This window comes from Octopus bimaculoides, chromosome 3 (genome assembly GCF_001194135.2).
Source record: "Octopus bimaculoides isolate UCB-OBI-ISO-001 chromosome 3, ASM119413v2, whole genome shotgun sequence".
Classification (NCBI taxonomy): domain Eukaryota; kingdom Metazoa; phylum Mollusca; class Cephalopoda; order Octopoda; family Octopodidae; genus Octopus; species Octopus bimaculoides.
Window position 1 is genome coordinate 136,696,687 of NC_068983.1, and position 17,545 is coordinate 136,714,231.

Genomic DNA, 17,545 nt, shown 5'->3' on the forward strand with positions numbered 1-17,545 from the left:
CTCTCTCTCTCTCTCACTCACTCTCTCTCTTTCTCTCTCTCTCTCTCTCTCTCTCTCTCTGGTACTCAAATGAAAGCTATTACATTTCTTACAGACTTAACAACAATCTTTGACTTCTTACCGAAGTTACTCATTTTTGACATAAAATCTATAAAATAAGTTTGTGAGCCATGAGGAGAGGTGTGTTCATTTCTTCAATGAATGTGCCTTTCCATAAGACAAAAAACCTCAACTCTCCTCACTAAATATTATCTTATTACTATACAAATTTTATTAACTCTGTTTTATCAACATACTGTATTACTAGTTTGGTTTCTTGTTTTCCTCTCTCATATTTCACATTGATAAAACTGTATCACAAGAGTGATGTTCCTCTCTAGGACCAGAAAATATTTGTGCTTTGATTAGCTATTGATGCTAAACAAGTTGTAAATGCCTTAAAATTGCAGCACTAAACATTAATCCTCACATGCCTAAAATCCTGACTGACTGGCTTACAAAATATGTGGTTTCAGTTTTTTTGTCTCTCCTTTCACTGCTGCCCTCTGAAATTTCTTCCTACCCACACTTTACTTGCTATCATTGACAAAAAATTGCTCTCACTAAACTTCAACTTACATGGATCTCAACACTCTAGGAGGTCTTCCAAAGATCACAGGGCAGTTCCAGTTCTTCCTATAGCTAACTTATTAAACAAAAATAGGTTAGTATCCTATTCACAAAAATATTTGTCCCTCAACTTATTAACACCATGAAATCTTGTGAGACATAATTACTCTACCAATATTTTCATATAACAGTAGTAAACAAAAATAAAAATGGTTCATTATTGTAGTTAGGCTTTTATTGTGACAGATGAGAAATAATATTTGTTTCTTTTATTGATGTTGCTGTTGTTGTTTCTGTTATTCTTTTTGTTACTACACATGTCTGTGAAAATACTTATGTTCTCTGCATATCTTTTAACATTTTAGGGAACATTCCACATGTGTTCAGATTCCTCAAAAAGAACCATGGAAGAATGCCAGTAAGTTGAATTGTATTTCCTCATCTCTCTTGTTAATGAGATAGGAGAGTTCATGTAGTCATCATATAAGCCTTCTGAAATTGTTATTAATTTTATTTAGATTTTCTTAAATATTTCATATTTCCATTGGCTCTATTTTTCCCTTTAGCTAAATCTGAAAGAGTATAACCACAACCCACTCATATGAACATATATCTCTTATATTTGAGATATACAGAAAACATAAGATTGTTTTTTATGCAAATAACTTAGTCTGGTTTGGTGTTTAAAATTAAGTAATTAGTTGTTGACTTTTATAAGTTATGTTGTTTATATTGAATCTGAGACATCATGATGGTAATTAAAAATACCAGCTTTGGTTTTATTCTAGTACATATCTCAAAGAGATATATATTTTGTATGTTTAGATATTGAAGGTATTCATTCTCAAGTTTGTATTTTTCTTTTTGTTCCTTTTTATCTTTTCAGTTGATCCAAAATATAAAAAAGAACTTCTCCTCCAAGGTCTTGAAAAATAAAATATACTTCATTTTCAACTCATTTATTCTCTATAATAACTAGTAGCTATATTAAGTGCTCACCAATTCTAGTGAAAAATCTCCCTTCGAATAATCCTTTGCTTTTATTCAAATGACAAATGTCACATTACAAGCTTTTGCACTTTATAAGTTCTCGCTTTTGGAGAATCCTAATGAGAAAACTTCTTTTTATTTTTTGGTCAGTCCTCCATTAGTGTTCACCTGCTTTCACTAAATCAGTGATCTTGATAAATATATATATATATAGTCACCTGTATCCCTTTTAGTTTGTGTTTCCCACTTTTTCTAATTGTCGAGTGTAATTCTTGAATATATTACGTAATTCAAATATTTTATAGGTTATTCCACTCCACTTTCTTTCAAACATAAATATTTTTATTTAGTCTAACTTTCAACTTGTTTTATCTGTTTTAAATTTTAGTTCATAAATTTCTTTATAAATTTCAGATACCTATTTTTAACCATGGCAGCCTATTAAGAGGCAGTGGATATATAAAGTGATAGTGACTATGAACAGTTTGGCTGGGTGAGGGGCAGAGATCATAGATAAACATTCAAATACTAATGGAAAAGTAGATCTCTTAAAATGAGAAATGTCTTGTTTTCAATATGTAGGGTTTGTGGTTATTTTATTGCTGAAATTTATCAAAGGAGTGAATTATCCTTCAAAGTTTTGTACATTTCGATGAGAGGCAAAATTAGATTCAATATAGTTGTCCCCATCATAAGTTCAAAATTCTTTTTGTCGTTTAACTAGCAGACTTATATTGAAAGACGTTCAATTAGTGATTATCCCATGTATTTTTTTTTTCAGATTGTGCATCCTACACCTCATTATACATTTTTTAGATTGTGGGAGGTAATTCCAAAAAGATTTGGCTGATATTTCTATCAAATTAAGTAACTGCAAAGAGGCTGCCTCATTGGCTTATGAGTTATTGTGATTTCCTGCTCAGCCAAGAGAACAATCCTGTTCTGATTCCCTTTGTATATATTTTGTTTCAGTTGTATTACTAATGCATTTGGGGAAAAAATGGCATCAACATTTCAATATCAATTTCTCCTTCTAAAATCTTCTAAAACGTTGGGACCTTTTACTGAAATTAGTGGGAAACAATTCTTGTAAACCTTCTTTGAGATGCTATTGTAGTGTCTCAAAGTTAGGCATGTCAACAATATCTGGAAGTGGACAGGTTTTTAAGAAAATAGTTTCACACTTGTAAAATATTCTTTTCTACTCTAGACACAAGGCCAGAAATTTTGGGGGTGGGGGCCAGTCAATTAAATCGACCCCACTATGCAACTGGTACTTAATTTATCAACCATGAAAGGATGACTGGCAAAGTCGACCTCGGCAGAATTTGAACTCAGAATGTAAAGATAGACGAAATACCGCTAAGCATTTCGCCAGACGTGCTAATGTTTCTGCCAGCTCACTGCCTTGCTGTTTCACATTTTGTCATTAATTGAATCAATAGCTAATTTGCTTTTCAGATACAAGAAGATGCATTGAGCAAATGATACTAGACTACTGACTTTCAATTTAGATATTTAGAATGCATTGTTTAGTCTTCTCAGAAAATACATTTCATTTAATTTACCATGGTAGATAGATTCATACCAAATGAAGAAATTATATTTTGTAGTTCATTCAGTTGATTTCTATATGGAAAAATAATTTTGTCATCAATTATAACTTTGAACTCTTTATCTACTTTTAAACAAATGGTTGCTTTATGACAAAACTTTAGATATTGAGACTTTTGATTGAAGATCTAAATCCTATTAGCATTGGATTAATTTGATATATTTCAGATGTCGATAAATTGTATCACAACATAATCTTAGGCATTTTTAGTGTTGGACACTTTAATAAATTCAGAGAGTAAAGAATGACTTCATCATCTGTGGAATGTCAGTTAATGAAAAGGCAACATCTAGAACTGCATATATTTGGTTTAAAAAGTTATAGTTTTGGTGAAGATGTGAAAAAGGGAGCTAAAAAAAACTATCCTATATGATCACAAATATATTGGGTATTATTCATTGATTTATCTTTTCATGTTTTAATTATTGCTTCTTTTTTTTCTTCTTTTACAGGGGGAATTACATTGTTTATAAAAATGGAGATGTAAATTACCCTGAACTGAGAGAAAGAGAGTGGACAAACAATGATTTCAATTTTGATGATGTTGGGAAGGCAATGTTAACGCTCTTCACAGTATCTACATTTGAAGGTTGGCCCAAGTAAGTCCTCATACTTTAACCTGTTTATTGAAGACTATGTCCGTAATTGCTATTTCATTTGGTGTGGATCTCTTCAGCTTAGTCTATCAAATGTATGGTTATTCTAACATTTATCAACTCCATTTTTAAATTCATTGCTTGGTTTTCAATATAATCTCTTTTGGTAACTTGTTAGACTGAATATTATGCAAGGTGTGTTACTTTGTGATTTTATTACAACATTTGTTAAATAAGAAAAGTGAATAGCCCTTCATCAATGGTTGATTTAATACCAAAACTTCAACTATTCATTAAAATTAATCATTCTCTTGACAAGGTATTGAAAATTAGAGACAATTTAAGTACCTTAAATTTCATGCATCAGTTTATTTTTAAAATCTAGAAAGCAAATATTTTTAACTGATAACTTTACATTGTCATCATTATAGTTTCTAATTCAGGCATAAAGTACACAATTTTGAGGGGAGGAGATTAGTGAATACCACTGACCTCAGTACTTGACTGGTACTTTATTTTATTGACCCTGGAAGGACGAAAAGCAAAGTTGACCTTAATGGGATTTGATCTCAAACATAAAAATCTGAAACAAATGCTAAAAATCATTTTTCTCCCATGCTGTAATGAGTCTGCCACCCTTTCATCATCATAACAACAACATTTTTTACTTTTTTAATTAAAAACTGTCGTAGTCAGTGAGGAAAGAAACTATGACTAAAAAAAAACCCAAATAAAATTCATAATTTTTTTGTTAAACCAGATACTATAGTTCTTATGTACACATGCCAGCACAGCTACTGCAAAGATAAGCATAGCTGGACAATCTCGTCTAGGACATGCAACTATACAAAAGTATGCACAATTAGAAATGTGAAGATTCTTGGTCTTCCAAATAGTTCTTAAGTTGTAAATTTGGAAAGAAAAACTAAATCCTTAAAAATATATTATATATTTATATATACTAATTACAAAGATAATATTCAAAATAATTCCATAACAATAATTCAAAGTTGGAAAGAATAGAAGTATATGATAAAACTTTCTGCTCTTTCTGTTGTCTGCAAATAGAAATTAATGTTAATTAATCATAATATATTAATCTAATCAACCTAAAAAACTTCACAAGTTATTTTTATTATTGATACAAAACTTTTCTACCTCTAAACATACTAATTTTGTATTTCTTTATTGTGTATACACACATAAATAAAGGTACTCTAGCATGAAAAAATGCAAGTTCAGAACTATAATGTGCTAAAAATATGTTTAAATTTTCTACATGCTACAAGTAGTTGACTGAGACCAATCTGAGTGTCATAAATAAATGTAATAGATAAATAAACAAACTTTTATTTTCTAATTAAGTAAACCATGTTAGCCTCCACCACCATGAAAAAAAAAAGCAGTACAAAGTTTGTGAATAACTTATAAATATTTGGTGAACACAATGTTCTATGACAAGCATGTTGATAGTCTATGTCTGGATGTATGCACATATACACACACATGCACTTGTGTACAGGCACACACACACACACACACACACACACACACACACACACACATACACACACACACATGTATACATTGTACATCTGTTATATTAATGACAGCATGTGTATGAAAAGCTAAGTTCTTTGCACAGCATTGTATATGATAAAAAAATATATGTATTATATTTACATAATGGTTTGTTGCACACAGATCACTCAAAATTAATTTGTTAATTTACCTTCAAGTAAAACAGTGAGTGTGAGATCACATCAGAGTGGGAATAAGATCTATTTTTAACAAGAGTTGTATATATTTCTTATTTGAAAACTGGGAAAAGAATTTAATATTTGATTTCAAATTTGATCTTCTTTTGAAATATTGAACTGTTTTCTCTTATCTTTTCAGCCTTTTGTACATTTCTATTGACTCCCATCAAGAAGGTATGGGACCGGTTTATGACAATCGTCCTGTAGTAGCTATTTTCTATTTTGTTTACATCATCGTCATTGCATTCTTTATGGTTAACATCTTCGTTGGTTTTGTGATTGTCACATTCCAGAACGAGGGAGAGCAAGAATACAAAAATTGCGAACTCGACAAAAATCAGGTATGTTCTTGTTTGTTATTGACTAACTTCTACCTCCAGACCTTCTCTACATGAGCAGACCTTAGGTGGTATTAGATTCTAATGCTTATGCAAAACCCAAAGATCCAGTTACATACAACCTTTGCTACTTGATATGCAAGGGTCAAACATCTGTGTTCAAACTGTGGTTAGCTTCCTTTTATTGTATCCTAAAACTTTAGTCTTAAAACATGTAGTCTTAATTTAAATTCCTAGTTTAGAGTGTGTATCGATCAAGATTTGGCTACTACAAGTCAGTCAGTTGTGTAACAAATTACCTTACTGGCTCATTGATAGGTTTTCACTGTTAACTGTTTTACACCAAATATTCTATCAATTTTCTATTTCATTATTCTATTAATTAGTATGCATGTGTGGGTTTGTGCAAGATCCATTTGCTATTATACAACTAATTTCTCACATTGATATATAGCTACAGATTTATAAAGGAAGAGAAATTAGATTCTGCAGCATTCATATCTTCCACTGAAAATCAAAATCAAGTTGTGGACTAATCTCATATCTAGTTTTTTCTCATCTAAAATACTCTCTAATATAAGTTGTATTTCTTGAGAGTTGATATGTTGTTAGTTTATTTAGTAATTGTTGTTTTTGTACTCATGTGAGCTTCAATTTACTTATCTATAACAACAAGTGTAATCAACACAACAGTTATTGACGATACCCTAATTAAACATGAAACTTGTTCTTTTATTATACTATTTATTGAATCTATAGAGAAATTAGAGAAAAATTCCTTTGGACGGTTTAAGTCGCTTTGGTGGTTTTTTTGTCACCAAATAATTGAACTACCAAGAACATTTATGAGTAGCACAGCAATCTATGTTTCCAATTAACCTAGGAACAGAAAATCAAATTGAAGGCTGGTTATTGTGGAAGGTGTTGCACTTTAATGATCATAGAACATATAAGTTTGCAAGCGATGCAAAGTAAAGCTACTGAAGTGTTTTGGGAGTAGATTACAGATAAAGACTACAAAATATAGTTGTTTTTTAAGCATATTTTGTTCGCTCTTATTTTCATATATAACATATAAACATGTACATCATTTGGAACATTGTCATTTTATAAGATTTTGCTGGCAAATTTTTAAATTAATATTTATTTACATGAAAGAAAATTACAGGAGACATAACAAGTGTTGGGCAGAAGTAAAGAATATACACACCATCCATTTTCATTATTGCCCTAACCGTAACCCCAAACATCAGATGTGCATATTCTTTACCTTCACCCATGTGTTATGCTAAAAATAACAGCTAAATAAGATTTTGGGGATAAATCTTTTAAATTAACATAAACATTTATTTATATGAAAGAAAATTACCGGAGACATAACACATATTGTGTTATTGTTGCACATAAGCAGTCAAAATAAATAAATGGACAAAATTCTTTCACTTTTATGAAATGTATGGAAGACCCTACATTACGCAGGAGCTCTAGGCAAAATGTTATAGTGCATGATCATCTTTGGGACATAAGTAATGCACGTGTAAAGTTTGGTGAAAATCGGTTGAGAATTGTGGAAATGTATGTGTTAGTCATTATGCACACACATACTGTGATTTATATATACTAGATTATGAAACAATTTTCATGTAGGCTTTGTGTTTCCAGTTATATTATTACATTTGACAAACAAAATCTTGAGACCCAAAATTATTTAGTAAAGAGAACTTTATTGATGCATATGCACCTCTCTTTCATATTCTTAATTTTTTATTTATCATTTATTTTCCTTCCAGAGGAAATGTATTGAATTTGCTTTAAAAGTTAAACCTGCCCGTCGGTACATCCCAAAAGCTCGCTGGCAGTATAAAGTGTGGTGGTTTGTTACATCGCAACCATTTGAATATGCAGTATTTGCTTTAATTATGATAAATACAATCACACTTGCAATGAAGGTAAGCTATTGAGAATTTTTTTTTTTCCATCATCGCCATTAAAATTCACTTTTATTTGTTGATTGTTTATAGTCGATGTTAATAGTTTTAATTAGATCATCATTCTTAGACTGGAGGACAGAGGTAAATGAATTATATTAGAGGAGACTAAGATCCTACAACAAACAATAGAATCTTACCTAAAGTTGCTCAAGATCACTGGAAGATATTATCAGAGAACAAAGGATGAAACTTATATCTTGAATTCATAGCCACCATCTTCAAAATCTTCCAAGTCATCAATCCTTACTAATGTTCCTTCTATTATTATCAGTATGCTCTCAATCAAGACCCAATGCTCAAGAGATACTTTAATCCTTTTCTCATTTCAACAATATATTCTAATTGCATGGAAAAATGCGAGCAAGAAAAATAATACTTTTAAGATTATAAATCTTGCAAAATACAGGACAAGTTATTGCACTTAGAAAATTTCAGAAAAAGTTATTACATCTGGTAGATTACAGAACAAGAAAATTTTTACTTAAAATATTGCAGCTAAGGATAAAATTTCAAATATTATCTGCAGCTATACATTTCTAGATTTATCAAATATATTTGAATATAAGCCATACTTGTAGAGATACATAATTCATTTTTAAAGTTATCCAATGCTTTCTCTATAATAAAAGACTTTTCATTACACATTTAGGAGTAATGAAAACTAAAAATATTAAGTAAATTTATTATTTCTGTTTTTTAGCAGTGTTGATTTTTTACTTCACTTTTTGTTATTTAGCTATATTAATATAACCAATAAGCCAATAAAGACATCTTATAAAACAGAACAGCACTATGCTTGAATCATTGTTTACCTTTCAGTTTATAAATTGTTTTCTAATTGCAGTATGATGGTGAGAATAAAGGTTACTCAGATGTGCTGGATTATCTTAATATGATTTTCACTGGACTCTTTACTGTGGAATTTATGCTCAAGTTGGCTGCTTTTAGATTTAAGGTAAGCATTTCATGACTCATTGTTTTTTTTTTTTTTGTCAACAAGCTCTTTTGATTATGCATTGATTATCAAAGTTTATGATAGTAACGTGGTAAGGAAGATAAAAAGCTGCCATTCATACCTTTTTGAAGGTCATTTGTGAAATAAAAAGACTATTACAGTGTTATAACAGTTATTTGAGTTTGTTACTGTGATATAACGGTTGCCAGCCTGTCAGTAGAAGAGTCTACAATATGTATTTTGTCACTTGGTAAAGAGATTCAGTTCTTGGTCTCTCTTGTCCTAACTCTAAATAAGTACCTTGAAGAGATAAAGTTCACAACTATTTTCAGCAGAAATGCTGTGTAATAGTTAAAATTCTTTATTATACTACATTAAGATCTATCTTATAGGAAATATTTATGATTAGGCTGATACCCTGTTGAAGAGGAAATATATCTTTCAACCAATCTTCATCACAAAAACTGGTATAAACCCCAGTATACTGTGATATTATCAAGTATTGACATTCAACAAAGAATATAATTCAGGCAATGAATGACAACCAAATCATTGACCTTGTGATCAAGTAACTTTTAAAAAGCTACACCAGTGAAAAAGCCTTGATTTAAAGTTTATTCTCATTTTGTACAATGTTATTTGAGCGAATATATGAAATTCATTACAATTGCTAGTCAGTTATGTTCCTTCTGTTTAGTATATCTGAACTGATTTGATTCTAATCTTGTGTTGCTACTTAGACTTCTTTCTTACTACCACTAGAAAAAGTAAAAAAATTCAATTGTAAGATACAAGAGTTGAAATTTAGTCAGAGAACAAGCTCACACAAGAATTTACCAATCTGCCATAGTATCATCTAACTGCTTCTCCAGATAACTTACAGGCAGGGGCAGACTGAGCCACTGATCAATCTAGCACTGCCTGAGGGCCTGGACCTCTGAGGGACCTGCACTGTACATGTTAACTCTACTGATATCAATGCTAAGGGGCTCGGTAAACAGTTATGCCCAAGGGCCCTTAATACTCTCAGTCTGCCCCTGCTTACAGGTCACTTCACTATTGATATGAATCAATGAGAGAGTTACTGAGTATCTCTTGAGCTACTTGAAATGACACCCAAATGTCTCTGAAATTACATCCCCCTGTCTATACAAAAAAAGGGTTATATTGATAGTGTGGTCTGAGATAAACTATATCTAAAAAGTCAAGGTGCCCATAACTTGATTGTTTTTGATAATAGGTCTACACAGTCAGTGTGGCTAGCCAAGCAACAACAGCCAAATAGATTTATTACCATTTGATAGATTTCTCTAGTCAAATATCCCCAGAATCTGAAAAGACTTGAAAGTTTTAATCAACCAGGAAAAGTTCTTACTACTTATCCAATTATGTATCATTTCTATATTTTTATACTTGCTATCAATATGATTTTTTTTTTTTTTTTTTTCAATATTTTGAGATTTGTGCTTTTGTATTTTCTCCTGTCTGAATAAATTACATCTGGCTTGTTATATACACAAGCTGCAGCAGAAATGACACAACATGCCCTGATTATACACCATGACTGTTATATGATGAGTTAAAAGAGAAGCTTCTACAAGATTGCTTGATCTTTAGAATAGCAGCCAAATCTCTCTCAAATCACAAAAAAAATGTGGAAGAACACATTGGATAATATAGTCTTATAAACACTATATTTGAAGAAATTGCAGGTTGTTCATATCATGAATGCCTCTGATCATAGATCTTCTTGGTTAAGGCTTATCTGTGGCTAAACAACAACAGTTTTTGCATAATAGTAAAATGTAATATAAGAGCAGACTGAAATAGCAAATATTTGATCAGTTACCTTAACGCTATATGTAGAATCTGCTGAAACAGAGATAACCAACAAGACCTATCAGTATTTAGTCACTCATGATATATTGATCATTTAGTTTATGTTATAATCTGGTAATAATGGTACGACTATGCTTTGATGAAGAAGGTTAAAAAAAGTGAAACACATCTGGAGTTGTCACTATATTACCTAATATCATCCCTCTCCCAAATTCATATCCATAATCTATTTTTAACTTTAATTTATTTTTGTGAGTCGTCTTCCTTGCCTTTCTCAACCAGAATTAATTATTAATTAATGTGTATGATTTTAATTTATTAAAATGTCTTGCCTCACTATATTAAATGTGCTAGTATCAACTTAATAATTCAAATATACAACCATTTCAAAGACACGCTAAATAGTAATAAGTAATGATGTCCTGATAACATGGATTTTATTCATATTTTCCTTTTCTTTTATTTGAATGTATTTTTCTTTTCATAATTTTTTAAAATTTTAAATGTCTTTGTTTCTTTTTCTCCAGAACTATTTTGGTGATGCCTGGAACGTTTTTGATTTCATTATTGTTTTAGGAAGTTTCATTGATATCATTTATACAGAAGTGAATGTGAGTATCTGTTCTATCTTATCTATCACTCTATATCTATATATCTATCTATTTGTCTGTCATATATATATAGTTGTCTTTCTATTTAGAGAACTAACAGTCACAAGTTTCATTTTTGTTAACAGAATCTGAAGCATATTCCTTTAGAATTACAATCTACTTTAGAATACAAATATACAGTGATTTTTATATATCTTTCAATTCTAAGGCAATAGCATCATTGTTGCATGAAGTTTCTTTGTCAACTGTATTAAATTAATTTAATTTTATACTTAATTTGTTATTGTTGTTACTGCTTTTTTTTTTTTACATTTTAGTTTTAAATTTCTGGGGGTTTTTCTTTTGTTTATTTTTAATCCCCAAATATTTCATAACAAGACTATTCCTGTACCTGATCTCAAATGAATGCTGCTCTACTTATGATCCAAGGATTGAATATATACAGTGTTTTTGAGAAAACTGAAATTAAATACAAAACAAAATGTTGTTGGTTCTGTTTAAATTTTGCTGAATCTGTTCTATCTTCTTCAAAGACTTACGGGAAAATTTTGCTTGCATTCTTAGCATGGCTGCTCTTCTCATTGATCTTAAGCATTAATATTTTGTGTTCTTCACTCAGTTTCAGCGACATTAATTAATGAGAAATTGTTCTGTATTTTATCTGCTCCTGCTGCAACATAGGAATTAAATATTGGATCAGCATTTAACTTATTTCAATATTACAAGGTTTTTTTTTGTTTTTCTCTCTCTTCTTTTGTTTAAAAATTGACACTTTCAGTTGTTCAAACAAACAAAAAAGGATAAAAATTATACAAAAGAAACCAACAGTATTTGATATTTTAAATCATATTTTCTGATTCACTGTTTGCAGCTGTAAAAGGAGATTTTTCACACAGTGATATTTTCTTCAACATCACTTTTTGTTTTATAGTGAAGGGGAATCTTTTTGTTATGTTGTTTGTTTACTGTTGTTACTTTGTGTTTTATATGTTGTTGGTATTTATATATTATCTTGTGAGTATTTTTATCAGTTTAGTTTGAATAAATCAGTTCAATTTAGTTCAGTTCATAACACACACATGCAGTATATATGTATACGCATGTATATTCACATATATGCATAGAGTTTTAGTTTTTTTTTTCAAATTGTACTTCTCATTGCTCTCCCTTTCCCTTCATAAATGCTGCTAACTGTTTCTTTTCTTTTTCTTCACATTTTTTTTATATATGCATAGCTTTTTTCTCCTTTTCTCATATATACATATATGGTGACTGTCCACCAATGTCCAAGGAAGATCATCACTGACAGACATAAGCTATTTATATATAAGTCAGTGACTGTGTGCTTCCAATTCATCATGTCTGCACACATGGTCATCTTCCCATTACCATAAGAAAATTAAAATAAAAACAGCCTTTTAAAAAAAGAGTACTGAAGTCAGCAATGCCCATGCAGAATTTTAATAAGGTTTGCACAACACCTCATAAAATTTTTTTACGCTATTGGTATGATCCAGAGACAAGCCTGAACAAGATATTTGGTAATAATAACAGTCACAGATCAGGAATGTAAGAGTCATAATCTTTAGCTAATGCTGAAGACTCCCACCAACACTGCCAATGCAGTTTCCTGCATGAATTTTCTACTTGGAAATATGCTTCAACAGAAGCTAAGGAGTGCAATGAAAACCAATCCAGAATTTCTGAGTCCTTGTGCTCTTGCTAAATAGTTGTTGACTCTATGCTGGATCTATCCGCTCTTTTGAAATGTATTGTTTCTATCTTACTAGGTTTCCAGTAATTCTCTTTACCATGATGAAGCCAGTTTAGCTGCCAGTGAACCAACCAGGCTATTGGTTGTACTGGATTACATGTTACTAATAACATTACTTGATTACATAAAGCACATGTATAAGATCATAATTAAGAAGAATAATATAATTTATATATACATATGATACATATATAATATTTATATGTATATAATACTTATATAATATATGTGTGTGTGTGTATTATTATATCACATACACCTACATGCACATACATATATGATTTTATTTTTTATTTATTCATCTAATTATTTACCTACTTAGGTATTTATATATTAGTTATGTTCATTTTTTTTATTCTTTTTTAATTTTCAATATAAATTTGGAAAATAAGTGTTGACTTTGCTATTTTCCATGTGATTGTTTCTTTATATGACAATATGAACTATTTCTGCTATCCATTTATTTGCTATTGTTATTGTTGTTTTAGATTTTCAATTTTATTTCTGGAGAACTGAACTGTTGTCTTAGAGACTTGTGTATGCTGCCCTGGTGCCATATCATTTGCTATTGAGCTGTCTGAATTTTTTTATTATATTTTGTTTCGTCCAGCAGGTTTTAATATCAAGAGAATAACACTAAACCTCCCATTCTCTAAACAAAACATCACTTGTTATTAGCTTATTTACTAAACTTTTTTTTATCACCCTGCTAAATTCAACATCATCCAGTTAATATAATGCATTTTCCAATTCTACATTATCTTGACAAAGTAAATCTCACTTCATACTGTCTACTTTACAGTAACAAATGCAACATTACTTCCATTAGATTATGTTAAATAATATATTACCTTACTAATTATCACTTCAATAAAGTGAGTATTACCCTATAACTGGATTTATCAAATTAAGATGTATGGTGTATTTAATAATTATTATCAGTTGTTTATTGTTAGCTCCAAATTAAGCTGTCAGTACCTTGAACCACATATGGTAAACTCAGCTATCAGTACTGATAAAAATTCTAACAAATCATGTTTTTATTTTATATTATGCCACCTTTATCCATGTCATACTGTTAAAATAATATACAAGTTATTAAGCTGTGCCATTTTTATAAAATCTGTTTTCGTCCTAATAAGCAATGTGTCATGCTATGTTAGACCATTAAAACAATACATATCTTGGTAAACACTATCAAAATCAAATAAAACAAAATCATTACTGTTCTAAACAATATGTTACTTTTGTTATAGCAATAACCAACATATAGTAATTTCTAAATAGTATGACAACTTTATGACCAATGTGTCACTGGTACATAGATATATGACATTGTTAAACAGCATCATGCAAACATCATTTAGCACTGTAATATCGCAACAGATATCTTCTCAATCTCTTTTTGCTATCAGAAAAATGTGGATAGTTCCTATAGCCATAAGGTTCTCTCATGTCAGAGATCATTTGAATAATGACTTTCTTTCAAAACTTTATACTTATAAAAAAGTTTTTATCAATCAGTAGGTTACTGCATGCTAGCGATTAAAACTTTACATACTTTTCGTGTATGTGTTCATGGATATGTTTATTTTCATGCCCCATTTGGGGTTTTTTTTTGGTTTTTTTATAAACTCATATGGATTGGTTGTTTGAGCAAATTCGAATATTTGCATGATCTTTGCCTTCTTACAGTTCATAACAATGACCTTTCTCTGCAGTGCATCATGGAACCAGGTTATGCTTTGAATAACCTTATGAAGGAAAACTTTCTCTCTCTCTCTTTCTCTCTCTCTCTCTTTCTCTCTCTCTCTCTCTTCCATACACACTCAGCAATTTCTTTAAATTAAAATTCTGTTAGAGAATGTAAATAAATAATTGCAACTGAAGCATTTATTAAATATGCAGGGGCTACACTAGACAAACCATTACAATTAAAGTATGATAGGTGAGTAAACTGTTGGGTAGTAATGATAATAATAATAATCATAATATTCCTTAGCAATTTTATAATACCTAATACCTAATTTTATAGACCTTGTGTAGTATAAAGGTAAAAATTAGACTACCTTTTTGGTTCTATGAAATAAGAGATATATCAACTATTTCATTCTCATGCCTCCAGGCACCCGTGTTTGTCTATTGGAGGAAAAGTAGCAAAACATTTGTGGAAAATTTCCAGGTACTCTATTAGCTTTTTAGTTAGTGGAGTATTTCCCTCCTACCCTATTTATTTAAAGTTGCAATCTAAAATTAAGTACTTAAGTTTTGTAACTTATGACATGATTATAGTTAATGCCAGTGCCATAAATTTTAAATTAATCTTCTATATCACTAAACTAAATTGTTGAAGCTGAATGTCAACAAGATATCTATTAGCTGAAAGTTTTACAATTTTTAACTTTCACTGGCTCATTCTTCACTTTACTGAAAATAGGTTCCATGGTGAAAGTGCAGCTTACCGCTGTAATAGCTGCAAGGCAAATGCACAGTTGACTTGCAATATCAAGCTCAAAATCCTACCATAGGTACAGTATAGAGAAACACTCTTCTGATATCAACAGGAATAATCACCCATTGAAAGATACATTTGGTTAGGAAAAAGAACTAATACTTTCTTGAGACTGATTCTTTTAACTGATTTCATTAACAGCAAGATTTCAGAATTCTGCAACACCATCACTTTTTATTTACATAACTAATACTTTAAATGGAATATTGCTAACTAAATTATAGCCAGATTCCTTTCCTTGTGCTAGCAGTTGTTACAGTAGGCAAAAATATAAATTTTTCCACTGCTATTAGAAATGATACTTTCACAGGCTTTACACCTATATCTTACTTTGAGTAAAAGCAATTCTTCTTTATCCAAACAAATTAGGCACTGATAATATAACTTAAAACATTTTAAGAGGTAATTAGATAAGTAGATTTTATCAAATTATGTAGAATGTAATTAAAAGCAAACAGAATCAATATTCAATTATTTTGACAATCAATTTGAACTTTAGCATTAAAGAAATAAATTTAGAAAATTGCACTCAGAGTATTCAGTGAAATTATAAACAGAGGATATCCTTAAAAATATCTATACTAAAGTCAGCTAAATAAGTAAACATATTAGTGCACGGTTTTTCTGTTTACTGCTACCATGACATGTTTAGTTTCTTAATAACCTAAAACCAAACCAAACAACACAGTTCTTTATGAGATGAAACTCACCAGGATTATATTTTACACACTATATTTTATAAAAATACTATCACTGTATTTTATGCTACCAAGTTAATCTTCTTTTTCTGCACAATTTTCTGTTAATTTTTGTGCCTTTCCTATTTACATTGCATGTTTTTTCTTTCTTTTTAATTTTTTCTTTTCTTTTTATTTTTTCTCAGTTTTTCTCTAACTGAAGTATGTAATATCTAATGAATTCTTTCTTGTTCATTTACTTATATTCTTTGCTCTCAGCGAAACTCAGAGGTTTGTTTTCTGTTTCAAATAAATCCACTGGGTTATTGCTTCCATTGATTTAATGTGTATTTTACAATTTTGTTGTGCTTTTATATACATGCATATATACATATGTATGTGTGTATATATATATATATATATATATATATATATATATATATATATACTGCTAGGCATTATATGCTGAATTTACTGCTCTTGATGTTGTTGCTGCTGCTGTTATCAATATTATTGCTTTTAGAAATAGTTATGGCTATGTCCACACGCCTCTGCTATTTGGCTGCTACTGTTGTGTTTTTGTTAGTGCTAATGATGCTGATAATGATAATACTGTTGCCTTCTCTGATAGCAAGATGTAAACAATGTAAAAAATGCCTAAAAGATAAGTTTAGTTTTAGTATGTCACTTGAATTTTTCAAAATTTGTAAAACTTACAGGGTGGTGTCAAAAGCTGTTGGTTTTTTTTTTAACTTGATAATTTAAAAATCAAACACATCAAGTTTTCAATCAAAAGTAAATATAACTTAACACATAATTTTGTTTCTTTTTCTTCTTTGCATATTCATTAAATCAAAAGAAATTGGCTTTTCGAATATGTTCAACACTTCATTTCTCCTAAGATCTTCAAATTAAATTTATTCATTAAAACAGCTTTCTATATTTTCAAAAAGGTATTTTTTTTCTCTTGAAATTATTTCAAAGATGATCAAGTAGCATTTTGATCACATTTTCATGGTGGAAACTAATTGCCAAACTAAACTGCATAGTTTAATAATACTGGTTTGAAATGTGAGCTATTCAAGCAGCATTATCTAAAGAGTAGATACTGAAAAGGAAAAGCATGTACATTGAACAAAAGAAATAAGCTACTTTTCAAAAGAAGCATATCAATTCATTCATATTTGCACATTGCACAATTGCACATGTGTATCATCATCATCATCGTTTAACGTCCGCTTTCCATGCTAGCATGGGTTGGACGATTTGACTGAGGAC

At 30.1% G+C, this 17,545-nt stretch overlaps 1 protein-coding gene across 1 annotated transcript in view; it reads left to right on the forward strand.

Annotated features, from left to right (window-relative positions):
- LOC106872359 (muscle calcium channel subunit alpha-1-like) overlaps nt 1-17,545 on the forward strand; it is a 434,563-nt gene that overhangs the window by 298,123 nt on the left and 118,895 nt on the right. Inside the window, 6 exon segments of the mRNA XM_052966564.1 lie at nt 975-1,027; nt 3,667-3,813; nt 5,710-5,911; nt 7,699-7,857; nt 8,744-8,854; nt 11,221-11,304. Of these exon segments, the coding sequence (XP_052822524.1) occupies nt 975-1,027; nt 3,667-3,813; nt 5,710-5,911; nt 7,699-7,857; nt 8,744-8,854; nt 11,221-11,304 (756 nt within the window).